This window comes from Gymnoscopelus braueri (genome assembly GCF_963280865.1).
Source record: "Gymnoscopelus braueri genome assembly, chromosome: 3".
NCBI lineage: Eukaryota > Metazoa > Chordata > Actinopteri > Myctophiformes > Myctophidae > Gymnoscopelus > Gymnoscopelus braueri.
The window spans coordinates 46,625,537-46,653,535 of NC_137612.1; the positions used below are offsets into that span (position 1 = coordinate 46,625,537).

At 42.0% G+C, this 27,999-nt stretch overlaps 2 protein-coding genes across 2 annotated transcripts in view; both read left to right on the plus strand.

Moving 5' to 3' along the window:
• col7a1 (collagen, type VII, alpha 1) overlaps window positions 1–15,634 on the plus strand; it is a 136,685-nt gene extending 121,051 nt beyond the window's left edge. Inside the window, exons 101-114 of the mRNA XM_080424385.1 lie at window positions 1,304–1,360; window positions 1,490–1,561; window positions 1,800–1,875; window positions 2,088–2,119; window positions 2,262–2,342; window positions 6,340–6,393; window positions 7,095–7,148; window positions 7,475–7,537; window positions 9,234–9,296; window positions 9,424–9,540; window positions 10,953–11,030; window positions 12,374–12,427; window positions 13,214–13,262; window positions 14,873–15,634. Coding sequence (XP_080280511.1) covers window positions 1,304–1,360; window positions 1,490–1,561; window positions 1,800–1,875; window positions 2,088–2,119; window positions 2,262–2,342; window positions 6,340–6,393; window positions 7,095–7,148; window positions 7,475–7,537; window positions 9,234–9,296; window positions 9,424–9,540; window positions 10,953–11,030; window positions 12,374–12,427; window positions 13,214–13,262; window positions 14,873–14,889 — 867 coding nt within the window. The 3' untranslated portion in view covers window positions 14,890–15,634. The remainder of the gene's footprint in view (window positions 1–1,303; window positions 1,361–1,489; window positions 1,562–1,799; window positions 1,876–2,087; window positions 2,120–2,261; window positions 2,343–6,339; window positions 6,394–7,094; window positions 7,149–7,474; window positions 7,538–9,233; window positions 9,297–9,423; window positions 9,541–10,952; window positions 11,031–12,373; window positions 12,428–13,213; window positions 13,263–14,872) is intronic.
• A 281-nt stretch (window positions 15,635–15,915) lies between these two features.
• Window positions 15,916–22,668, plus strand: LOC308082565 (uncharacterized protein). Its single transcript, XM_080424386.1, has 5 exons — window positions 15,916–16,659; window positions 17,614–17,733; window positions 18,769–18,921; window positions 19,740–19,922; window positions 22,057–22,668. Exons 1-5 carry the CDS (start codon window positions 16,050–16,052, stop codon window positions 22,071–22,073), a joined length of 1,083 nt encoding a protein of 360 aa, XP_080280512.1. The 5' UTR covers window positions 15,916–16,049; the 3' UTR covers window positions 22,074–22,668.
• The last annotated feature ends 5,331 nt before the right edge of the window (window positions 22,669–27,999 follow it).

Genomic DNA, 27,999 nt, shown 5'->3' on the forward strand with positions numbered 1-27,999 from the left:
ATTATATCACATTATTAATGCTGCTCACATAGATGGTCAAATGCAATTTTCCTCAGAAGAAAATTGTTTGCATCTCCTCCAACTTGCTAATTCCGTAGTTTATACGTATATCACGGCACTATGACGAAGGCGCACTTGCTTCTTAAAGGTAATGGGAGTCGACACTCTGATTGGTTTCATTAATGTAACGCCCCAAACACGCCCATGACTAATTCAGAGTCTAAATGCAACCCCTTTGCACCATGCGGCAATCTTAATGCCCAGATAGCGCGCCATCTAATTGGCAAAACCGCCGTGGACAAACCCCCGACACATTTTCTCCTTGCGCTCTGCGCCGTGCGCCATAGATCGTGTAAATAGGGCCCTCAGAGTTAAATTAACCCATTAAGACCTGGAACGCATCTGTGTCACTTTAGATTTCTTTGGCTATTCAAAAATAGCAGATATACAAGCTCATAGCGCTGCACTGAGTGCTATGAGCTTTTAGATCTGCTATTTTTGAAAAATCTTGAAAAAAAAAAAATCCGATTATTTATTTATTTTAAGAATCGCCTCAGGTCTTAATGGGTTAACTGTCAGGATTTTACAGTGTACTGGTGATGTGGTCCTCGGTGGAGGCCAGTTAAGAGGATGTATGCTGACCAAGGGGCTAGCTTCGAAGTTGTAAATTGAGGCTGTATAGGAAGTGACAGTTCATATGAATGAGGCCTGTAGTCTCGCTGTTTCACCCCTGCTGGTGTCAGAAGCAATTAGGCTCCATTCAAGCGGATGGGTTTTTGCCGAACTTTACACTTGATTTTATTACCTTATTAAACATGAATACTACATGCTTAATGCTTCCAGTCGCTAGTTTAAAGTCTTCTTTCAATCACCATGATATACGTTTTGGTCAATTATGGTCCCATTTATTTTAAAATTGATGATAAAGTTGGGTATGCTGTAGGCTATGCTGTGGCTACCTTGTGATGATTTGATCGCCAAGCTACACAACCAATAGCATTAATTCCCCACCCCCGCTCTGGTCCCAACCAATAGCATTAATTCCCCACCCCCGCTCTGGTCCCAACCAATAGCATTAATTCCCCACCCCCGCTCTGGTCCCAACCAATAGCATTAATTCCCCACCCCCGCTCTGGTCCCAACCAATAGCATTAATTTCCCTTTCCATAGGATCTAGAAAGATGGTGGATTTGAAATTGCTGAAAAATAGGCTTCATTTATGGTCTGTAGAGTCTATAATGGGCGTAACGTTGTCCATACTTTTTACTGTCTATGATGCTGACGTGTATGTGGTCTTCCACAGGGGGACACGGTGTTGGTGGGAGGACCACCAGGAGAGTCGGGACACAAAGGAGAGACCGTCAGTGAACACGCAATCCACACAGTTCACCCTAAAACACGCAATCCACACTGTTCACCCTAAAACTACACCTCTTTACACCTTTTGCTCTTTTGTTTATGATTCCATCCTCTCTCCATTCCATCACAGGGTGACCGAGGATCCAAAGGAACGCAAGGAGAGAAAGGGGTGAAGGGCAACGATGGCCCGGCTGGGGAGCAGGTGAGTTTTGTTTTCCTATCCTAGCCGATTATAGAGAAAAAGGTGATTTGGTAGTAGATATGTCGGGGCTGTTATGAAAAGTGTGTGTGTGTGTGTGTGTGTGTGTGTGTGTGTGTGTGTGTGTGTGTGTGTGTGTGTGTGTGTGTGTGTGTGTGTGTGTGTGTGTGTGTGTGTGTGTGTGTGTGTGTGTGTGTGTGTGTGTGTGTGTGTGTGTGTGTGTGTGTGTGTGTGTGTTCAGGGTCTGAGGGGAGAGCCCGGGGAGAGAGGCTCCACTGGATTCCAGGGACCTCGTGGTCCAGGTGGACAGAAGGCAAGTGCCGCAATGCATCAACACTATATCAGCATCATAATAAATAATCAATTGATGATATTATTCACACAGTGGACAGTTTTGCTCTTACTTCATATGAAGTATGAAGTAATAACAAAATGGCCACTCTGTGAATATTGTCAATTAACCCTAGCAGCAGACTTGTTTAGATAATAATTCTACTGGCATGGTTTGTGTTATTTGCCTTGCAGGGAGAGGCAGGCCAACATGGAGTACCTGGTGAATCGGTGAGTTGTTTTCCGCGCACATCCTTCCTTCTCTCGGCCAAATCCGTGTGTATGATAGACAGGTTACTTATGTTCTCTGTCAGATGTAATCTCTTCCAATGAAAGGACCCCCACAGGATGACTGTCATGCCTCTTCTCTCAGGGTTTACCCGGGAAAGATGGCCTGCCAGGATTTAGGGGCGAGAAGGGAGAGATTGGTGTCAATGGATTCCGAGGAGTCAAGGTATTTTAACCACATTAAACCTCGTGTCCCTATTTGGGGCAAATTCACAAAGATTTTCAACATAAAATAGTAATAGTAAACATTTTTTTTCAAGAATAGCCAGTGTACTGTATGTGCGTTGTGAGCTTTTACATCAGCTATATTTGCTCTAATACGTGTATATAGGGCTTAACCCATTAGGACTGGGGAATAATCTGTGTTTTAGATTTCTTTGGCTATTTTTGAAAAATCGTGAAAATGTGTGCAAATCTTTGAATCGTGAAAATGTGTGCAAATCTTTGAATATATATATAAATGTGTTATTTAAATCTTTGCTTCTGGGGGTCCCTGGAACAAAATATTTTCAGATGGGGGTCCGCGGCCAAATACATATAATTTTGGGGTCCTTGACATGAAAAAGTTTGAGAAGCACTGATATATATAGCAACATAAATGTTTTCAAAAAATAAACTGTTAGGATTTAGAAGACATTTGTAGAATCCCCCAGAAGCAAAGATTTTAGTTAAACATTTTCGCTTAAAAAATATACATGATTTTTCTAAAAGAAATCAGATCTACTTTGGCTAAAAATAGCAGATCTACAAGCTCATAGCGTGGCACCGAGTGCTGCGCTATGAGCTTGTAGATCTGCTATTTTTAGCCAAAGTATAAAATAATGATTTAAGTGGTTACACGATGCGTTCCCTGTCTTAATGGGTTAAGTGGTTAATTGTGTGTGAGTGTGCACAAATGCATGCAAATGTTCCATTAGTGAAAATGTGTGCATATGTGTGAGTGAGTGCAACTGTGCTTTTCTATAGTTTATTTTCTCTTGAGGAAATTTCATTTCATGTTTGGTCCCTAATTAGTACCATGCGGACACTGCAGCATACTGCAGGTTATCTGCTGATCCCACCGCATGCTTTGAAGTAGAAACTGGAAGGTGCAGCCAGAATGAACTTGTTTTTTTATTTCTGGAACACGTCATTCCCATCAATTTTCTTTACACGTTACCCAAGTTTCACAAAAGGGAGCCAGGCTACCCAATAGTGGCTGCCTGGCTGGCATTGGTTTAATGATTGAATCTGTCTGCCCATATGTTTATCAGATACAGTGAACTACCTTTCAGGTTAAGGATATGAAGAATAAAATACTGTAGCGACTTTGAATGTGAATGATACAGATCTTGTATGCACAAAGGATGTTTTTGTACACATCCATGATCTCCTACTGGGTTCCTGATGGACTTGGCACAGGAAGTACCAACTAAAAACTAATGTAGATGTGTAAAGTAGATGTGAAAAGTTTTCAATATTTACAGGCTTGTGGGCTGGCAATCGATTCCGCTTTTGCATCCAATTTTGCAAATGTATTCATTGGCAAATTTGAACATGATTTGTGTTTTTTTTTTTTTTTTCACAATTGATTTGGGTCCCACATTCTTTTTTTTACAGCTACATTGATAATATTTTCTAAAATGTTCAAGGCAGTGCAGAACAAGGGAATGGATGTATGTATGTGTGAATGAAAAAAATGCCTGCCAAATTAGTAGGGCAGGTGCTCAGTGCACCCGAGTGGCATTTTTTTAATAACCAGTTTTTTTAGGACCCTTATGGTGTCTAGTTAAGATTTCTTCTTGTTGACCAGGTCAACTATGTCCCATGGGGTTCATTTTAACCCTTTCTTACACCTATCCCCAACCCGAACCATAAGATGGAGATAATAGAAAATACCATAACCATTAAAGTAAACAACATACAGAGACAAATGAAATGAATGAATGAATGAGGGAAAAAACAGATTACAAAAAAATGCCACTGCAGGTGCACTCTCCCTACTAATTAGTTTACTTTCACATTTGATGCAAGAGAAATCTCACTTTTAGATGTGAAATAAGTCTCACTTTTGGATGTGCTGGTTTCCAGAGTGGGCACATCATGCATTCATTTGTTAAACTTAACTCACGACCATGTTCCTACTTTAAGATCCAGCCTTTATTAATTATAACCACAATGTGTGCATTAGAAGGATTTGTTCAACTGATGCAGAGTCCAATTCAATTCAATGGAGTTTTATTGACATGAGAAAACATACGTTTACATTGCCAAAGCAAGTGTCAAAAGCATAATAAAACAATTTAAGAAAGAAATGGTTAAGTATGTACAGTTGGAGGGGATACAGCATTGTGTAAACAGAGCTACGTCACATTGCAACTTGGAAAAACTGTTACAAAACCATGAATGTTCAAAATATATACATTACATGTTGGCAAGGGTAGCTTCTAGCTTGGTATAAAGACAATTAGCAGCCAAATAGCATACAAAAAGCCTCAGATTTCAAATGTGTTTAAAGGTAGTAGCTCCATTTATATGTGCTGTAGGTGTCAGAGGTCTACTCGGTACAGTGCAGGAAACACATAATGGCTAATGGCTGCTGTGTTATCACAATTTTGTTTTTCTCCCAGTAGGCATGGGAGTTCAAATATAGTACCATTCATTTTATTTTGGGACCTCATTATTAAATTGATGGTTGTGTCTGGTTTGAGTGCTGAAGAAGGCCACCTTGGCCGATGTACATCCGCTACTTAATGGATTGCTATCATTGATCTATTGAAGATTTGTTTGTGCTGGCTGTTTCCTTTCATGTTGAAGTTTAGTTTCAATCTAGAAACACCCTTCAAACTCTGGTTCTGGCTTTCAAGAGGCTGATGATGTCATTCATACATATTCTTACAGTAGTGGTGGAAAGTACATTTACTGAGTACGGTACTTAAGTGGGAAAAAATAGTATCTGTACTTTAGTATTTGTATTTTTGGATACTTTCTCTCCACTACATTTCAAAGACAAATATTGTACTTTTGACTGTGTTTGACTCCCAAAAAGGAGAAAGTACCTTATGAATTAACCACTTAAAGGTCCATGACATGGCCCTATCCTAAATTTATATTAAAATGGGCTAATGGGAGGGCTGCAGACCTCTGACATCACTCTGACTCAGCCATAACCATATAAGGAGTTCCCAATGCAGCTACGCCCAAATTTGGAGTGTGTTGTCTAACATCAATGTGTCGCCACTCGCCATGGCATCAGCCACAAACAAGCGGCCCAAACTTCTAGTTTCCAAAATAGTGAAAATAGCAGATCTACAAGCTCACAATGCATTGTGATGCAACGCGTTGTGAGCTTGTAGATCTTTATTTAAATAGTTCGGGGAAAATGCTTTGATATTAAAAAAGAAAATGCATGTTTAGAGTACTCACCGGTATGTACTTTTGAAGTACAAATTTGAATGAGCATCTTTCACTTGTAGTTGAGTAATATTTGACCAGGAGTATCTATACTTTTGACTCAAGTACTGGGGTTGAGTACTTTGTCCACCACTGTTCATACATCATATTCTTCTCCTTACTTCCGTTTTGTTTAATAAATGGAATGCTGAGGCCACTCTTAACTGTATGAATCATAGTCCACCCCAAACGTGAAAAGGACAAAACTGGGATGAAATCGACTGGTACGACAAAGTCAATTTTCTCTGTTCGCAGATAATTTGTGTCTTCCAATAGATGTGCAATCATATATCATGAGATATTATTAATCAAACGTTGCCGTGCCTAATCCAAACGTTATCAGCCCACTCAGAATCCACACGGGCGTTCAGAACTCTTCAAATTACCCTTATCTCCTGCTGCCCTTACGCAGCTTGTTCCTACTTTCTGTCTGGAATGTTGGCTTTACGGAAATGAATTTAGTTCTTCTGCACTTGCTGATAGTTACTTACAGTAAAACCAGCAAACAACTGAGCAACTGGCACTCATTAATGAGTCATACAGTGGTGAATGTGGGTGTGCAGTGCACATTGGTGTTCATTTCCATGCATTTGTGTGTATTGGGCTAAGTGGCAGATGAAAAGACCATTCCATGCTATGTATAGGTAATTGCTGGTTTGGAGCATGTCATCCTCTGTGAGTGACGACTTCGTTCATATGACTCTGCCACTGACTAACTCATGGGTTTCCAGGGCGACCGGGGACCCAAGGGGGCTTGTGGAGCGAATGGGGCCAAAGGAGAGAAGGTGAGAAAGAGAAATAGGAGACATACGTAGGAGACATTAGCCAGAGGAAATAGCATGGTGTGGTTTTCAAACAAATCATTTCCACTGATATTTATGGCACAGCTGGTGTCTGGTCTGAGTCAAAGTTAGAAAATGTACTGTGGCGGGGATGTACCTTATTTGTTGAGCTTTCAGTAACAAGACCTTCTTCATAACATGAGGGGTGTGAAGTGACACAACAAGACAAATATAGTCCAGTGTGGGGGAGTGAACGAGTTCAGACAGGTGCACTCAATCAATAATCACCTGATTATTCATTGAGTTAGTCATGCGAAAGGCCTCAAACAGTCTCAACCACAGTAGAGAAATTAAAACGAGGAATATGCAAGTCAATCAAACATTGTCACTCCGAGTCAAAGATTGACCATTAGTACAGAAATATCAAAGCACAGCTGTATGTTATAACTCAATTATTCCAATGGATGTTATAACCCAATTATTCCAATGGAATATACATCACAGAAGTACTAGAGAGAGTAACTTAAGACTTTAGCATTACATTACATGTAATTGATTGGATATATTATGATGATATTTATATTCACTGGGTACAAAAAGAAAAAGTTATGTTTGCTTTTCGGCAGCCCAAAAAAACACACAATAAAGACATGAAAGAAATGACAACTAAGGATATAAACAGTAATATATGTGCTTGTGTTCAGGGTGATGCTGGGATTCATGGGCGGTCTGGCCTGCCAGGAAGGAAAGGAGAGCAGGTAAGACCAATGTGATTCCCAACCTGTGGACTGCGGCCCACTGGTGGGCCGTGAGGGTATTGCAAGTGGGCCCCCAAATAATTGGGAAAAACACTGGATTGGATGATAATATAACGTTAATTAACATTAATTATCTGTATCACAATGAGTTTTCATTCGAGATTTTCAAGTTGGCCCTGATCCAGAAAATGTTGGGCAACCGTGTGTGACCACTGTGTTTAGCACCTGCAGGCCACAACATAATGTCTACATAGGGAACATTGCAATGTTCATATGGCTTGTTGTGTATTACAGTGAGCGTCACGTAGGCTTTATCTGCTTTGCAGGGTGAAGTTGGGCCTGCAGGGGCACCTGGAGTCGGAGGGAAAGAAGGACTGATCGGCTCCAAGGTATATATTCCAGGATTTGTGTGATTAAATGTACAGGTTTATAGTTAATAATTATTACACCATTATATATAATAGATAATTATATAATTATAATTTAACTCGATTTCTTATAACCTATTCTTTAATACTATGACTTGTGTGTTGTTGTTGTTTTGTTTTGTTTTGTTTTGTTTTGTATTGTTTGTTATTAATGGTTTTTTTTTACTTGTTTTGTCACACTTGAAATTGCTTGGTTGATGTGGTTGTTGTAGTTTTGTTTTGTTTAATGTTTTTTTCCAAACGTGGTTACATTGTATCCCCCCATTCACTAAGCAATTTACGACCATATTTTGATCTTACAGGCATTTAAGACAATTTTCTTCATGCAAAATATTAATAATAAGATCAAAATATGGTCGTAAATTGAATCGGGGCCATTGTCTTTAGGACCCCTTCGAAAAGGGGTTATTCTAAGAAGTTCAATCATCATAGCCATCATGTATAGGGAATAAGAATCTATCTTATTTTACCATCTACTTGTGGGATTCTCTTAAACATACCCAAGGGGCAGTTTGAGCTCGATGAAACTGGCTTTCTCTTTCAAAGTTCTTGCAAAATATCATTACTTTAGAAGCACTATACCACCTTTGAACACTTTAAAAGATCTTTTACAAACCACTTTAGGGCGTCCCTATTTTGGGTATGTCAGCGAGAATTTCCAAAAAATAGCCTTTAGGCCTACAGTATATGCTTACAATAATTTATACTCATGTCGCTAGGTGAATTTAGTAGATCTACAATGCAATACGTTGCAACACGCAGGCTTAAGTAGTTAAAGGAACCTGGTGTTTCCTCACATAATCTTTACTTGATATCCATGCTTCTCTTTTTTAATGCATGTAATTGCATATTGCTGTTGTCTGGCAGAAACGTTTTATATCTGCATATCTCAAATACCCGGCCTACTTTCTCATACAAGAGCATCTTGCAAAAGGAGCGAAAATAGCCGATCACACTAAGGCATTGTAGATAACTCAGCTGTCCGGCAGGAATCAGTAAATGAAAAAAGTGGAGTTAGGAGGTTTTGTTCATCATTGATAAGAACAGCTGAATGGGGGTGGAGCCTGGAGTCAGCAAAACCACCTAACTACGGTGGAGTTAGCTGGTTTAGCAGAAAGTTTGAGGATCCAATGGAGTTAGCTGGTTTTGTCAGAAGCGCTTTTTAATGCTTTTCATTGGTTCAATATGTTTTTACCAACACACAGACGTAAAGGGTGTTCAAAGCCCTGATTTATGGAAAAAAAAACGCAAAAGCGTAAAAATGGAGTTAGCTGGTTTCTGCCGGACAGCAACGATATGCTATTCTTTGTTGTTTAAAGTCAAAGTGGTTAAGTGTGTCTGGGGTTAGCCTGGAAACCAGACGAATCTGCCAGTGCAAAAAAAGATCTGGTCTGGCCCGCTCTTTTGTGATTGGATTTTAGCTGCCCCCGAAGTTGTGGGGCACCAATCAGGAACCAGTATGCAAATATGGGGCGGGTTTATCACCAGAGGCATTTTTTTAAATCCGCCCCCTTGGAAATGCAGGTTCCACACAAAGATTCCAGACTAATATCTACGCAGTGATATTAAGAAAATATTATAGAACGGATATTGTTTCTCAGTGGGATCTTCCTGGCCAAAATACAGTTTTAAATAATCTGCTTCTATGTCTGCGTAGGGTGATCGTGGTTTTGACGGAGTCGTAGGGGCCAAAGGAACTCAGGGAGAAAAGGGGGAAAGGGTGAGTTTTTAACCTCAAAGGAACACGGTACTGTACTGATTTAATCCATTCTAAGCTGACATGCAGTGCGCACAATGTGTATTCTTGCTTTACAAGTGTACATTATGGCCTGGTCTGTTTTATCCAGGGACCCCCTGGTATACCGGGCCCCCCTGGACCCAGAGGAGTGGATGGGGCTTCTGGTCTGACTGGCCCTCAGGGGCCAGGTGGTGCTAAAGGCCCAGAGGGACTCCAGGGCCAAAAGGTATAATTACATACAGTACTATGGGAAGATTTGAGCTTACTCGTATGATCCCTCGTGGTCACGCGTCCACTGAATGTTCTTTTTTTGGGCGGTGAAACCGCCCCTATATGTGAGGTTTGGACATCGACATCGATTGCACCCCCCCAACCCTGCGCTGTGATTGGCCACCAGTGTACCCCCCTAACCCTGCACCGTGATTGGCCAATCACAGTCTATTCAGGACTGTGATTGGCTAGTGAAACATGACACATGTGCATAGCCCTATAAATAGGACTATGCACTTTAAAAAAACACATTTATGGGTTTTTTTAAGTTAGGGGTGTACAATGGTTGGTCCACAATATTACTTTTCTTCCATCACTGTGATGACCACTGTGACCACACCGCCCACTTCACACTGGGTGTGATTTTTGGGCGGTGAAACCGCCCCTATATGTGAGGTTTGGATATTTGCACACCAAATCCTGCGCTGTGATTGGCCACCAGTGTACCCCCCTAACCCTGCACCGTGATTGGCCAATCACAGTCTATTCAGGACTGTGATTGGCTAGGGAAACATGACACATGTGCATAGCCCTATATAAGAAACCATAACTTTTAAAAAAACATAAATTTGTTTTTTTAAAGTTATGGTTTCTTCCATCATAAAGAGTGTTTGATTAAATGTATTTATTTTTTGTACATGACTGGTTGACTCCATTCAGTATTGTGATTAGCTAGCAAGACACCGCCCACTTCACACAGGGTGTGATTTTTTTAGTATTTGTGTGTTTTCCTCAAAGCTAATTGAATAGAATAGTACGCTCAGAGGAGCATACTTGGTGGTTACACAGATACCGGGAACGCATCTGTGTAACCACTTTAACCATTATTTTATACTTTGGCTATTCAAAAATAGCAGATACACAAGCTCATACTAGCTTGTAGATCTGCAAATCTTTTTTGATTTAAAAAATATATATCTTTTTTAAAGCGAACATTTTTTACAAAAATCTTTGCTTCTGGGGATTCTACAAATGTCCTCTAAATCCTAACAGGTTTTCTGTTTTGTTTTTACATATGTTGCTATATATCAGTGGTTCTCAAACCTTTCCATGTCAAGGACCACCCAAAATGATATGTATTTGGCCGCGGACCCCCATCTAAAAATATTTTGTTCCAGGGACCCCCACCAGAAGCAAAGATTTGAGTAAAAAATATATATATATATTCAAAGATTTGCGCACATTTTCACGTTTTGTTTTTCTTCTAAATTAGCAGATCTACAAGCTCATAGCGCTATGAGCTTATATATATGCAAATTTTGAATAGCCAAAGAAATCAAAAAATACAAGTTATGGTAGCACTGAATCGAGTTCAACCGCCTTGTGGATCAAAACCATGTTTAATATAACGATGTGACTGTGTGTCAGGGAGAGAGAGGTCCAATTGGACCTGCCATGGTGGGCCCTCGGGGAATCCCTGGGATACCAGGAGAGCGAGGATTGCACGTGAGTGTCACGCTTTGTCTTGTTTTTTTTAGCTTAAAGGTAGGGTAAGTGATAATTTTTGGTTAAAACAAAACGTTTTTTTGTTTAAAGGTTAAAGCTCTATATTCTGATAGTAATCATATCATTGCTGTGGAGCGTTTGTTCAATAACACCGGTATTCCCATCTCTCCAGCTCTTTAATAAACAGAAAATGCATTTTCAGGTGGATTGCCAATTTCAGGCAAGAGAGTACCCATTTGTCAGCATCGTTTTTCATAGAGTTCCAGTTCCAGTTAAATTTTGTCTGCTCATTTCTTGGCGTCATCACTTCCAATTTCACTTGTTTATCATGTATCCTGCATGAATTCTCTCTCCTGATTGGATAAAATTGGTATCCTGACCTGAAAATGTTCTGTTTACTAGGCATGTAACGATCACTGTGTTTTCTCTTTGTCCTCTTTTCAATGCAGTATCAAATGACTGAAAACTATTTTTTTTAATCAATTCTCTTACAAAGATCTTGTATTTTCTTCTTTTTTCTGCTGTTTGCATCGCAATGATTTTTTTTATTAAATCGATTTAAATTGTCACCAGTTTGAATCGATTTTAATTGATTTAAGGTAAATCGTTACTGCCTACTAAACAGCTGGAGAGATGGGGAGACCCAGCTGTTACTGAACAACTCACTCTATAGCAATGATTACCATCAGAATATAGAGTTAACACTTATTTTAAGAATAAAATATACCTTACACTACCTTTAGGCTTTATGTACACTTTCTGTCACTGATTTATTTCCCTCTGATCATTTTATTTTATTTTTTATTGTGTTATTCTTTGACAATGCATGAGTTCCAGTCATTTGTCTTTGATGGGCGATGCTACTGTATAATGAGACCTGAAAAATGCTGTGACCCCCCCCCCCCCACTCACCTGATAATGTACATTGTGCTGACTAGACACTTGACACACGCTGACCCAATGCACGAACAATGTCTTCTTCAGGGAGGCAGAAATGAAGTTATTATTGTCATCTGAGGAGTGGCAACTTTGTATATGCTAATATGACAGTGGCTCAAGCACGGCAGTATATTTTCCAGCTCAGAATGCTAATCGGATATGATTACATTTTGGTATGATTTTGAATTCTGGTAGTGAGGGACGAGAGTGGGAAAGCATGCTATACGGTCATTTTGTTAATCGGCATAATACACTGTTCCGCTGATTAAACCACAACTTTGTATTCTGTTGCTGAACCGTACCTTGCTCTCAGTCTGGAGATGAGCGCATTTTCTGCTTTGTAGGTTTCTGTAAGCGCTCTATGGCTTCTTGTGTGCACTGAGATCTATCTGTCTGTGTTCCAGGGAGAGCTGGGTCCAGATGGAGCCAAGGGAGACAGAGGAGAGCCAGGCATGATGGTCAGTTCATCGCTGCTCCGACCCGAATCTAAAGATCAGACCAACAGACACACACTTTGCACACAGTACAATCCTCAGTGTTGATTTAGCAGGTCCATTTGTGTCCATTTTTCAGTATTTCAGTATTATCACTGAGGATTTTACTGCGCGCACACTCAGAATCAGAACAACTTTATAGTCACATCACATCACAGGTTTACAGGTGTAAAATAGTGGGTGAAATTCAGTTATTTCCATTAAAAAGAAAGGGAAGAAGAAGAGGGGGGGTAAGGGGGAAGACACACACACACACACACACACACACACACACACACACACACACACACACACACACACACACACACACACACACACACACACACACACACACACACACACACACACACTTTCTGTAATGCATTAGAGACATACTCATAATGCATTATTATCTGCTAACACTGTATAATTATAGTTAACACCTCTAAAGAATATACCAATTTATACAAATAATCATAACACATTCTCCTTGCAAAAGAAAGTCTCTGTGAGTGTCCACCAATTATGAAGTCATTACAGTAATTATAAAAAATATATATAACGACTTTAAATTATAATGACTTGCCATGAATATTTATGAGTGCTCATAACTGTAATTATACAGTATTATAAGCGGATTACAATGAATTGCAAGTATGTTTATAATGCATTATAGACAATGCACTTCATAGAATGTGTTACCCAATTGGTAAAGGAAGCACGTCTGTATCTTGGTCTTACTTGCCCTCATTTCTCTCATGCTGCATGCAGGAGGATGAGATCCGAGAGTATGTTCGCACTGAGATGAGTCAGCACTGTGGTGAGTCTAACACAGTGGTTTTCAACCCTTTTCACATCAAAGTCCATTACTTATTCGGCATTTGAGCCACGGACCACCATTTGATGAGATTTAGACTCTCAGACCCCAAGACTTACAATATTTCATTATCGTCGGATACGATTTTGTCCACAGTTCCATGTTGTATTGATGTTGGTACCATAAGGAGAGATAACAGGCAAACGTTGATCAAAATAACAATTATTTAATTAAGTAATGCAGATGTTTAACACTAATTTAACTCTTGAGAGTGTAAAATGAAACCAAATGGACCGTAAGGGTCCATTTGGTTTCATTTTACACTCTCAAGAGTTAAAGATCTATAAGGGTCCATTTGGTTACCAACTCTTCCATCATTTTGCTGGGAACCACCTGGAACCGCCTCCAGGGCCCACTTGGAAAATCTAAAAGGTGTTTCGTGGCCCACCCATCTGACCCCGGTTGCCGTGTAAAAGTGGTCAGATGAGTGGGCCGCATGCATTTTCAGAGCACGTTTATTTTAATGATCAGCCGATCGATTGTGTTCCGGCTTGGATCAATGGAACCAACATTAAGTCTCTATTCATCGGTATCGCATTTTACACTACATTTTACTTCTTTAAAAAAGATATATATTAATGTTATATTATCATTGAAATCTTAGTGTTTTGCCAATTATTTGGGGGCCAACTTGCAATATCCTCACGCCCCCACCAGTGGGCCACAGCCCACAGGTTGAGAAACACTGGTCTAACCCATCAGCCCGTAGTCTCCCTTTTGGAACGCTGCCTCTCATTTAGTCTGCCCCAACGCTCCTGATTTCGTGTATAGAGGGGCGGGTGTATAGAGCCGGCGAGAGACTGCGGCTGATCCCATTGGTTCACCGATCTGTCCGTCAACCCCCGCCCCGTTAACACAACATTACGAGCGACGCCCACTGCACTCTGGTTGGTTGGGAAATGAAACACTTCCTCATACCCAGTACAGGCTATGGTTGGGCCAGGCTTTTATTTTTTAGCTAAACTAAACAATAAAAGCCTGGAGATCGAGGCTACCTCTCATTTAACCACTTGAACCCCAGCATCCCTATTCTGGAGGGAGACGTTCGCCAAAATGATCAGATCTACAAGCTCACAAAGAGCTTGTAGATCGGCTATTTCCGCTAAAGATATTTGGCGTCAGAGCCAACCCATGTAGGCCTAAACTTGAATAAGGTATAAAGGGTGAAGTGGTTATTAGACTAAGACAGTGGTTCTCAAAATGGGGTCCGGGGACCCCCAGGAGGTTCCAGAGAGGTCCCCAGCAAAATGAGGAACACTTTAAACATTTAAATGCTATTAATTTTTTTGTCTATTTAAAAAAAATCTTGACAAATCTTGACAAATCTTGACAAATCTTGACAAATCTATTCAAATAGGGGTCCGCCGCCAAATACATGCCGTATCAATATGGGGGTCCTTGACATGAACATTTGAGATTTGAGATCCACTGGACTAAGTTTCACAACTTCTGTTGAAATAATAATACACTGTGGAGCAGTTTGTTTAACCTGACCTTTATTTTTATTTTCCAATCCTTCCTGCACACCTCCTGTCCATCTGCCCGCGTCCCAGCATGTGGAGGTGAGTAAACTGCTGCACTGCAGCAGGTGGGACACAAGGTGACACAAGGGCAAGAGTTATGAGTCACAGAGAGGACCTTCCATATACCTAAGCTGTCATTTTAGGTTTTTACTCAGAAACCTCCTCTTGCGGCTCCACATTTTCCCTCATGCTCAGTTGCATCTGCCGCCGCAAAATCCTGAGTGTGTCTGATAGTGTGCAAATAGAACCTACGAGTCCATTTGTACACTTTGAGAGTTTTAATTGGCTTTGTTGCAATCGATCCGTGTCCCTTGAGGCGGTATGTGCATTCAGATTACACAGCCAGACAAGAAAAACATTTTGCTTTGGTCCTTATTTGTCACCTGTATAATTCAGGAATCTATAATTGACCAAATAGTTTTTATGTTTATTTTATTACTTAAATGTAGCCTTTAATTTCCACGATTGATTCTCTTTCAATATTTTTTATTGATTTTTAACAATTAAGTGCACAACACTAGACACATAAGACAACATACTCACAATGAGATAAATAAAAACAAGACAGAATCAACAACAAGCCAGCAACCAACAATTGAACGAAAGTTATGATAATAAAATACAATAAATTAATAGTAGTAGTCGTGTTTACTCCCCAAATGCAGTTAAACTTCTCATATATTGGCCACTCTCATACAAATTACTCTTTTCCATTCTTCTTTCAAAAACCTTGCAATTGGTGACCAGTCTCTAACAAAATCAGCAAGAGTGCCTCTTAATACATGTGATAACCTCTCCATTGGTAATATGGACATAATTTTCTCATAGCATAATTTTATATCAGGGGGATCCTCATCTAACCATTTTTGCAAAATTGAACGATTGATTGATTGATTGATTTTTTTTTATGCTTATACATTACCATATATTTGTACATAATCTGTCAAAAGGATAAAACACAAAAAAAGCTTGATAGCTTCCATTAGCTTGAGAGATTTCCATTGTGGTCGTTTGAGTGCAAAAGTGTGTGTTAACTGAGTTGAAAGTGTTGAGGAGACAGTGCCATCTGTTGCCCCTCATGCAGACCCAGTTTAAAGGTTGCTTTACGTAAAGAAAACTATAGTATTTCAGCTAAGACAAGTGTGAAGTGTTAAAGTGAAATCTATGCATCCCTGGCCACAGGCCTGGATGTAGAGGCCCTGTATGTATGTCATGTTGTGTCCAAGCCGTTAAGAGTTTGAGTCTGCAGCATCAAGTCAAACCAGGGAAGTCTCATGGAAAGTCAGTTAATTTGCTATTTGTCATCATCTCAATTACTCAACTCTTAAGGTCCTTACACACCGGGGCGATTTTTTTCATGCGAATAATACGTTTTGTTTTAAAACCTTATAAAGTCAATGCAAGCTTCCACACCAGTTTCGCGGAGCGAAAAAAGCGTCTTTTAATTATTCGGAACGAGTCCGAATTTTGCGTATATTCGCATATTCGCCGGTGTGTAACCGCCTTTAATCTCATAACCTCATGGTTAACTGGTGTTTCTGTTGGAATGCTGGAAGGATCGGTGGTGGATCAATGTTCTGTCCTTTTGCCCTTTATGTTGGCTGTCTTTTTCTTTGTCTCACACACATCCTCGGACCCTCTTGCTCCCCCCGTCCGTATCCCTGCTCTGTTGCTGCGGTGCCCCTTCCCACTTGCTGTGTTTGCCCTCTCCTTGTACTGTCTGCTTCTCTCAGGTTCAGCATCAGAACCTCAGTCCCGGACCGCGGTCAGAGCCCGGCCCGCAACAGAGGTCCCACTGACCCTGAGGGGTGAGGCGGGTGAGTGTGTCTGTTCCGACACTGTCTTATCTTCTTATCAAACCCTCTCGCTCTTTGTGTCTTGTCAGTCGTTTTTTTTTGTCTGTTCCTAACAACCCATTTTTAACAGGGTGTTTACTATGTCTGGAGACCTCTGAACAAGTTGGTGGTTTTCTCATTAAGAAAACAGAGGACTCCATTTGTGTCTTTGTCCATTCCTCTCCTTATGAGAATAGGTGTAACTGTGATACCGTGCCACAGAAAAATGTGACAATTATCCAGGCATTGTTTATGGGGGGGATGTGTTATGGTCGATTTATGTCATTCTGACCTTTACCTTGATGGTGACGATAAACTTTGAGCCTTTTGACCCAAAAGTTAATTATGTCTTCAGGGCAGCCTCCCACCAAGTTCGGTGAAAATGCACCCATCTGTTACCAAGTTTGACCTTGATCGTGGCCATGACCTTAAAAAACATAATGATCTTTTCAGGGCATCATTCCCACCTATAGTTTCATGCATGAAAATCCACTCATCCGTTCTCGAGTTAATTTGTTCACACACAAACAGGGCCGATTACAAATACCCTGCCACACGTGTATGTGGAGAGGATGATGACAGCTGGTAGGAGTCTCCAGCCTTCCTACTCAGAGCTTGAAGCTTGGTCGACTATATTGACCATTTTCTATATGACTATATTCACACTGCAGCAATTTTGCTTTGCTCTTACTTCAGGGGGTGGGAAACCCCCAGCGGTGGAAAAAGTACTCCCATTTTTTACTTAAGTAAAAGTATCAATACTGCAATGTAGAAATACTCTGTTACAAGTAAAAGTCCGGAATTCAAAATTTACTTGAGTAAAAGTACAAAAGTATTGGTATCAAAATGTACTTAAAGTACCAAAAGTAGAAAGTACTCATTATGCAGAATGTCCTGTTTCACAAGTTTTCGAATGTATAAAATTTCCTGTTTCAGGACGCGAGCTGCGCGTGGTGGTGAACACCAACGACCCAGACTATGAGCACATATACTCCATCGAGGCCTACGACGAACCCAAGGAGCAGCTGCATCTCTTCCTTGCTAACCAGAGTGCCGGTACTGTATAAAGCACGAGACCCTTCATGCTTAGAACCAGTGGTTCTCAAACTTCTTCATGTTAAGGACCCTCAAAATGATATGTATTTGGCTGCGGACCCCCCCATCTAAAAAATATTTTGTGCCAGGGATTTTTCAAAAATAGCAGATCTACAAGCTCATAGCGTGGCACCGAGTGCCGCGCTATGAGCTTGTATATCTGCTATTTTTGAATAGCCAAAGTATAAAATGTGGTTAAAGTGGACCGCCTGGTACCCCCCCAAGGACCCATGGGGGTCCCCGGACCCCACTTTGAGAACCAATGCCGTACACCACTGGTTCTCAACGAGTGGTCCAGGGCACCCAAAGGGGGTCCTTGGAGGAGTTCCAGAGGGTCCCCAGCTAAGTGATTAATAGTTAGGAACCGAATGTACCCTGATGGGGTTGTACGAATGGAAAGAAATGGACCCTTACCGGCCCATAGTTCCATTTGTACCGTCTCAGAGTTAAAACAATGTTTGGTGTAGATTGGTGGAGAGGGCGTATCAAATGGGGGTCTAATGTTTATCGAACTGGGGGTCCTTGAAATGAAAAAGGTTGAGAATCACAGGTATATTGTCTCCCGTCCAGCACTATTGTTCAGTGTCATCCCTCAACCACTGCCCACAGCCTGTCTCTCACTGTCTGCTACACAAGCCCACAGCCTCTGACCTTTGACCTTTGTTCTGTGTGTCTTCATGTAATTATCATGTGTGTCACATTAGGCTAGTCAAGCCAGATTTTTACTTTATTGTATGTATGATTGTGTCATGCGTCCAAAATAGCTGATCTACAAGCTCGCATGTCGTGGATGCAACGCATTTTCGACATGCGACGCCATTGTACGACAGATCGTGATTTTGCTATTGTGTTGCCATTACACATTAGTCTGGACTGAATGTGTAATGTGTCAGTCAACGTAATCATCTGTTGATAGATATGTGTTCGCTGCTTGCTTGCGTGTTTGTTTGTGTGTGTGTGTGCGTGTGTGTGTGCGTGTGCGTTCTGTATCGACAGGTGAATCTGCAAAAATCGAAGCTCAGAAAACAGCCAGAGTTGAACCAAAGAAATCAGCCAAAGTCATTGTTCAGAAAGCATTCGCAGTTCGCAAACCTGTGAACGCAGTTGCATCCGAGTCAGTCAGGTCCAAGAGGGAGGTGAAGGAGGAAGGTAAACAACTCACACGGTCCTCTGCTGGGCCTCTGGAGGCATCAGTTCTGCCTGCTTGCCTGTTGACTGCATGTCCGTCTCTGCATGCCTCACAGGCTGGCTGGCTTCGTTGCTATCGATCCGTGTCTTGGAGGTATTATGTGCATCCAGGTTACACAGCGAGATAAGAGAAACACGAGAAAAACACTTTGCTTGGTCTTTCTTTGTCACCAGTATATAATGTGTCTATAATTATGATCATTTACAAAAATATGATATATGAATAAATCAGTGACTATAATGGGATTTCATCTGTGTAGACTGTACAATCCTGAGTAACATTTTTACATACTCAGAGTTAAATAACCATTTATGCTGTGTAGTCGTTGCTATTTTTGTCTTTCCAGTCAGCTGAGGTCTCCTTCCCATTGCCTCTTAAGCTTAATACATACATACTCTGAAGCGCAACGGTGTTGCTTGCCGGAAAGAACAGATTTCCAAGCTGAAAGCGTGCATAGCAATACGTTGTTAGCTTGAAATTTCTTTTCAGCAAGCAACACTGTTCTACAGAGTATAAATAATGCATTAATGCTTCCCAGGCTCAGCTCCTCCACTTTGTCTTGCCTCCTCTGTGTGTGTGTGTGTGTGTGTGTGTGTGTGTGTGTGTGTGCGTGCGTGTGTGCACTGTGTGTGCACTGTGTGTGTGTGTGCGTGTGCGCGCGTGTGTGTGTGTGTGTGTGCGCGTTCGTGTGTGTGTGCGTGCACGCACGCTCACAGGTGCGCCTGTGAGCGTGCCATGTGTGTGTGCAACACTGAACGTGTGTGTTTTGTTCCCGCAGCGCCAGCAGACCTGTGCCTGCTGCCCATGGACGAGGGGAGCTGCAGTCGATACACGATGCGCTGGTACTTCAACAAGCAGGTGCTGGCCTGCAGGCCATTCATCTACAGTGGCTGTGAGGGCAACGCCAACCGCTTCCTCCAGCTGGAGCAGTGTGAGGAGCGCTGCCTTGCGGAGTTCACAGGTACACACATACGGGCCCCTATTCCAGGGCATGTCATAATCGGAGAACATCAGCAAAAAGAGGCGTTTCATTCTGTGAAAATTGGCAAACATTCTGTGAAAATAGGTAACATTCTGTGAAAATAGGCTAACATTTGATGTAGCTTGTAGATCTGCTATTTTCACCATTTGACTTACAAATAAGTATGTAGGGTACTGTAAGTGTAAGTGGTTAATGCCCTTGCATACAGAGGCCGATGTGACTTTTTTATTGGTCGATACAGTTTTTACGCATCTGAAAAAACACAGGAATCGAATTGGGTTCGATTGAAAGAATGACTTTCTTGCTCGCGGAAAACTTCGGATCCCAGGCGATATTAAAGTGAAAAGTGGATAGAAGGGGGCGGGGAGCGGGGTAGGGGCTCGCCCAGGTGCACACATTAATATTGTCCACATTGCACTATTACTCAGAGTAACAAACATATGGCGACTGCAGCAAGTCACGCCAACAAAAGCTGTTATGTGTCCTGTTTGTTTATATTCTGCAGTGCACATACCTCTTTTGTTGTTTTAATACACTTCTCTTCCAATTTTACTGAACTAATTGTCTCCGCCGGGCCGAAAGGCATGGCGAGAGAGTATGTTTTACCCCCTGTCCGTCCGTACGTCCGTGTGTCCGTCCGTCCGTGTGTCTGTCCGTCCGTGTGTCTGTCCTGTCCGTCCGTTAGCAGCTAATCTCTGGCACCGTTGGCCCGGCCGCTGCGAAACTGTGCGCGCACACTCTCTGGATGCCAACTCAGAACCTCTGGCCCAAATTTTTCAGATTGGCCTGTTATAGCGCCACCAGGAGGCCGATATGTGCAAAACACATTTATTGATACTACTCCTACAGATTTTGTCCAAACATCACACAAATCGGTACACAGTATCTCTATAGTCATGTGATCAACACGGGTTTATCCGATTTCCCATATTCCATCCTGATTGCCTAAGATTGGCTTCCAAAGTTTGCAGGATTGTTCCGTTTTGAACAAAATGCCTCAAATCATGAACGCAGCTTGTGATTTCCGTGAAATTTCACACGCACATTTCTAGTAGGCCGACGAAGAAATGCCACCCTTTTCACATTGGCCTGTTATAGCGCCACCAGCAGGTCTAATTTTGCAAACATATTTTTGGAACAAAATGCCTCAAATCATGAATGCAGTGTCCGATTGCAGTGAAAAGCCTAAGAACAAATGGCACCCTTTTCACATTGGCCTATTATAGCGCCACCAGGAGGCCACAATAACGTACCTGACCTGGCGGAGACCTCTAGTTTTGGTTTGCACTAGATCCCTGCTTTTGGATTGGGATCCTGCAGGTCCCATAGTTGTTTTAAAATATCTGCAGTCAAAATAACACACTGTCGTGCAATAAACCGATGTAGCACACCTGTGTGTCCGTGCTTTACTTTAGCTTGATATGAACACATTTATCTTATGGCTAAATTTAGAGGAGAATGTACCGGTATGTGCGTCCACCCGAGCCCATTGTGTCAAAGTCCGTGGTGCTCTGCTCTCTCTCTCTCTCTCTCTCTCTCTCTCTCTCTCTCTCTCTCTCTCTCTCTCTCTCATTCTGTGTTCGTTTCTTAGTTCCCAATGAAAATATTAAGGGATTATGCGGTTTATAATGTGGGATTATGCGGCACTTAACTGCCAGCGGCCAGAATTGAAACCATTGCGGGCGCAGACGGAATTGGTCAGAAATCCAGCGGGAGCGAGACTAAGAAAACAGTCCTGCTATAGTTCGCGCCCTGTCTGTCTGAATGAATGGTCCTGTCACCACTCCCTCACAGCTTAGTCACACCCCAGCGAGTGAGCTGCTCGCTCATTCTCTCCACTGTTTCCAGTGAGAGTTTCTCCTACTCATTGGATAGCAGTTTTGGAGTAGGCGTGCAAGAGGTCATAGAGAAGAGTGTTTTCTTTATGTTTTTGCTGTCCTGACTCTAACACACACACACACACACACACACACACACACACACACACACACACACACACACACACACACACACACACACACACACACACACACACACACACACACACACACACACCCCTACACACACCCCTACACACACACTTACGTATGCACAAACTTTGTGTGTTTTCCAGGCGAAAGAGGCCGGTGATCCAGCCCGAGCCCTAGTCATCTCTTCTCAGCGTCATAAACGTTAAAATGCTGTATAAAGACTGGCAAGGGCTTGAAAATGTTCAGTTGATAGATCAATATCTTGGCCATGTTTAGCTTTTGTCTATTTATTATTTCCATTTAAATCCTGAACTTTACCCCAGTCGTATTCATTGTTTGTCCGTTTCAACAGTACTTTAGCTTTTGAAACTGACTGTTGTTGCACACAGATAATGAGACTGTCCATTATGTGTACAGATCTGTACTGTTTATATAACTTCCTTAAGAAAAGTTATTTGTATTCTTGTTTTTATTATAAATGAAGACTAAAGCACTACATGTACTGTACATATGTTTTCTTTTTGTATTATTTGGGGAAAGTATTTTTTGTTTGTTTACTTTGTTTGTTTGTTTGTTTGTTTTGGGAAAGCTGGCTGCATGTCTATTTGCAGGAGAAATGGTGTTATTTTAAAAAGTATTTTTATACTGTATATTGAAGGTGGAAATGTTTTTTATTAACATTGTGGGTGTTATGACTACCACATACTGTATGCTCTCTCCATTGTATTGGTAATAAAAAAACAAAATTAATAAAATCAAAAGTATTTTTTCTCATAGTAGAATGTAGTTGACTCAAGAACAGGATAGTGTCAAAATGAGGCTTCAATAATTTGTACATCAAATTTTTTGTAGGCATGCGGGTGTGTTTGTGTGTGTAGTATACTAGCAAGTATACTAGCAGCTATATGTCTCTGGGGTTTAGAGCCAAATTATCCGTAGCTGCCAATTTCTGGCTGCAGGTTAATGGAGAAAAGGTGGAGAGGAGATGAAATCCTTAAATTGTTTGCGTGCGTGCGTGCGTGCGTGCGTGCGTGCGTGCGTGCGTGCGTGCGTGCGTGCGTGCGTGCGTGCACGCATCATCCACAAACGATCATCCACAAAGGCACTTACATGCCTTTGTGGATGATCTGAATGTTCTAATTCCCTCCGAATGTTTTATTAATGAGATTCTCTGCTTGTTTGCCATGACTTCTCTTTCCCTGCTCCTCCGTGGTCTTTGCACTGTGGCCTGGTGGGCTACACTGCGGGAGACACTTCTGTCACATCAACTTAATCACCCATAAACTTGGCTTTATAAAGCCTGATATATATTTTGTCGTACGACGGCGTCACACATAGACCTGTCACAATTATTACATAATCGCCTAATCGCAATTATTTGATATAATCACAATTATTTAGCATAATTTCCACTATTAATATTTTTTGAAAGTATAAAGTTATTAAATATGTCAGTCATTTTGTTGTATATTTAGGTTATTTGTCATATCTGCCCTGTGCAACTTCAAAGCCTAAAAGCCAAACAAGAATTTATATTTAAGAATAATCTTTATTCATATGCTCCAGTGTTCAACAACAAAAACACAATTAAATCGTTTATTATTATGTAAAATGTCATAATCGTGACAGCCCAAGTCACACATAGAAATCTATCTACAAGCTCACAATGTCGACACGTTTTGGGATAACACAACGCTGCTAGTCTAGCACTAGTCCATGAAAAAAATACAATCAAGCTCTGCACTGTGTGTGTGTGTGTGTGTGTGTGTGTGTGTGTGTGTGTGTGTGTGTGTGTGTGTGTGTGTGTGTGTGTGTGTGTGTGTGTGTGTGTGTGTGTGTGTGTGTGTGTGTGTGTGTGTGTGTGTGTGTGTGTGTGTGTGTGTGTGTGTGTATGCTTGCTACTCTGCTATTGCAATAAATTGTGATACTACAGATTATCTGTGCAAGCATGACACAGAATCTTAGATCACAACCCCCCCAGAAGCAGAGCATAAGATACAGAGTTATGCATCAACATAGAACCCTTCAAGGACATGAGTTCATAAAACAGATTAACATAGAATCCACAGAACAAACATTAAAATATTGAGCCCTTCAAGCATAAGTTAGGATACTGAGGGCCCACACACTTAACATCATACAACCCACAGAATCATACATGTAACTTAGATGGCACGCTAAGGAGGCTGGGGAGGTTGAGGGAGTTTTATAACAGACAGCTGCAGGAACAGAGCTGAGACCATTTAATGAGCATGAAGAGTGAACAGTGATCTGCTTAAAAAGAATGCATAAATGAACCATTTAGATTGAGTGCGTATGTGTTGTAGTGTGTTGTAGTGAATGGGAATGAAGGGAGCTGAGTGAGGTTAGGGGGGAGGGGAGTGTGAGGCTGAGTGTGTACACCTCCTGCCTGCCATTTCTACCTGAACTATTGCTGCGCTCGATTTCCGCGTATATCTTAGTTACAACATATATGCATGCCTTCATATGTTCATTCACAAAATCTCTGTGTCTGTCAGTCGGTCTGTCTGTCTGTCCCGGGCATAACGCGAGCACAGTTTGACCAACTGACCTCAAACATCGCATCCGGATGTCACATTTGTGACAGAATGTGCGACCCAATTCGACCTATCAAATCCTCTGGATGTCACGTTTGTGTCATGTGCTGACATCGCCGCAAATTGGCAAATATCTGGGTTGCATGGACATGCCTGGTGTCACAGTATTATGCAAATCCGAATTGTTAGGCAACGGTTTATGACAGCGAAAATCAACCGCCATTGTTAGGCACCAGATTCTGTTGGGTGAGATGTCAGACCAGAGCTCAATCAGGGAGGAGAGAGAGACAGACAGTCAGACAGACAGACAGACAGACAGACCAAGAAGGTGAGGGGGGAGGGAGAGTCAGCGAGGAAGGGATAGAGAGAGGGAGCGAGGGAGAGAGAGAGAGAGAGGGAGGGGAGGGAGAGGAAGAGAGGGAGATGGAGAGTGGGCAGGGGGGATGCTGGGTACCAGCACCTGAGCTCGCTGTCAGCAATGACCCCAGCAACACCGGGCAAGCGGAAAACGCGTCAATAAAGTGTTCCTTTGGCACAACTAACCCTCAATGTGGGGTAAATTGATCTAGAAAAACACCTGCAATCATTTTTAGGAAATATATATTTTTCTCATTGATTTGATGTACTATAGCCTCAACTTATCCCAAATCCAGTTGCTCAACTTACCCCATAGCCATAATTTGAAAAATACCAAATAAATGGTACACAGAAGCACAGATCACATCAGATCTATAACCCCAGGTTGTAACTATAGCATGCGATGCCACCTTACAAACATCTACTCCCCCTCAGAAATGGGAATACTTTCAGAAGTCCCATCCACCTGCATTTTAAGCCCAGGCAAAAGTCTCTTTTCCGTCTTCTCTTGTCCACTGTCCATATCAATCACAACAAAAGACCCATGCCTTTACACAACACTAGTGATGACAGGTCCAGGTCTCACAGCGCTTTCCCAGGCCATCTTCATGTGACCTTGCAGGATAGGAAAATAACCAGTCACCCCCTTCTTTGGGAGCAAGTTCATGAGTTCAGTTTCATGGTCATTAACCGAAAGCTTCCCGGTCACCCTCTCTTGATATTCAGCAGCCAGGTCAGCACCAGCAATGCCACCAGCCACCAGACTCTGTGCAGTTTGCCGAAAATCAGTCTTCTTTCCCAATGTGTTGGCTAGACTAGGCACCACGGGAAGTACCATACAGGCATGTAGGAGGACCAGGACTAACAGTAGGGATATTTTCCTTTGCCAAAGGACCCTTGCTGAGGTAAGGTACTACCTCTCTACAGCCTGCGGTTGCAGTTTAACGTCATGCCCAAGACGCCTGCGGTTGCAGTTTAATGTCATGCCCCGGACACCTGCGGTTGCAGTTTAATGTCGTGCATGCACGTGCACACATAGACATGAAAGGGGGCTTGAGCCCCTGCCCTTTTACCCGTTGCTAAAAAAGTGCCCTCTCCAGACTGGGAAAAAAGAAAAAAAAGGAAGAAAAGTTCAACTGCCCCAAGCGGGCTAACGGTAAGGCTGACGGAAATGCCAGTGGATGTGTTGGATGCAGCTCAAAGTGAACTTTTCTCATGTATCTAGTTTGTCGCCGTACAACCTTCCTAGCCCGTGTTATTAAAGAAAAACGGGCGACAATGGCCAAAAATTGGCGATTGAAAATCGGCGAAAGTGGCCGTTTTCAAGATGTTTTGGCCATTATCTCTGGAACGGAATGTCCAATCTGCTCAGTTCAAAGCTTGTTGGGTGCGTGACTTTGAGGCCATTAAGGACGCAGTGATACCTTTTCGGGTTTTTGGGCCTAGAAGTATGATAATTGTCCGTGAAACAAAATCCAAAAAGTGCCCTTTTGAAATTCCAGCCCCTGCCTCTCCAAATCCTTCTGCACGTGCCTGATGTCGTGCCCCGGACACCTGCGGTTGCAGTTTAATGTCATGCCCCGGACACCTGCGGTTGCAGTTTAATGTCGTGCCCCGGACACCTGCGGTTGCAGTTTAATGTCATGCCCCGGACGGACACCTGCGGTTGCAGTTTAATGTCATGCCCCGGACGGACACCTGCGGTTGCAGTTTAATGTCATGCCCCGGACGGACACCTGCGGTTGCAGTTTAATGTCGTGCCCCGGACATCTGCGGTTGCAGTTTAATGTCATGCCCCGGACGGACACCTGCGGTTGCAGTTTAATGTCGTGCCCCGGACATCTGCGGTTGCAGTTTAATGTCATGCCCCCGGACACCTGCGGTTGCAGTTTAATGTCGTGCCCGGACATTGTTTCTCACCTAGTTGATCAGCAGATCTTCATCGGACGTTTGCGATAACACAATGGGTCGGATAGGAAGAGTTCATCACCAGCGGGCAGCAGCCAGGCAGCAGTGTTCGGGCAGAACCCCTCACATAGATTGAGAGGAAGGTCTGGAGTGTTCACATTCGGTGGACTGTCCCAGGAACAGAGTCATTCTGGATCTGGCCATGGACCTGCTCCTTGGGTCGTGGCGGGTCAGGTTCAGTCTGCAAAGTTGTGTCAATGCTCAAAGTAATAACACAAATTATTACATTCATAATCATAAGGGGTTGTCCAAGAAAAAGAAAATAATTCTAGTTCAAAAGAAATCAGGAAAAAGGACATAAAAATTATTAGCAAACAAAAATTCTAACTATAGTTCATGTCATGCCTGTGTTGTCAATCTACATGACTAACCCTTTTCTTTTTCTTTTTTTATATACAAAATAAATGGGGTGTTCAATATAAAAAACTAATTTATGTCAAAGTTCAAAAATAAATTGTCTCAGTGTTCAGAATGCTTAGCCAGCAGGGCAGACATGTTGGCGTGTCTATAGCTAAAATGTGTGTCACCTCATCACAGAAGACTTGGCACTGCCCCTTCTGACCATGAGTCAAGCTCAACTTCTTCTAGCAGCAGCAGTATTCCTGCTACAACTCTCAGACATACAGTAATCAACTCACACAGAGATATCATACAATTATGTATACTGCCCATGGCAAGTATTTTCAGAAAAGCATATTGCTTTAAGGCTCCAGAGGTCATATATTTTCTGAAACCGTTATTCAGAGTGTGAATTATGTGTATCCAAGTTTCATGGCTCTAGGTCAAACAGGGCATGAGTTGTACCTGTTCAAAGTTGGCATTTTCAATTGAGTGCTATAGCGCCACCTTTGGACGAAAGATTGTGAGAATTATTTCTTGATAGTTTTTCATGACCATCTACCATATGGCCGAGTTTCGTAAAAAGCGACAGCACGGTTCAGCCAGAACTGCGAAAAGTGGCAGACTCGACAGAATACTGCCAATCTTAAAACAGGTCCAGAGCTGAGCTCTGGCCCCATAAATACAAATAGAAATGAAATCTAGTAATGTTTCATATCTGTCTGGTCAGATTACAAATGCCTTAATTTAGGCTTGTCCTAAACTAATTTATAATTTAGATTAAAAAGAGGAGGCTCCATTTAGATCTCATTCAGCCTGAAATACAGGCTAGTCTAAATTTGGTAATTAAAAAAATGTCCTTAA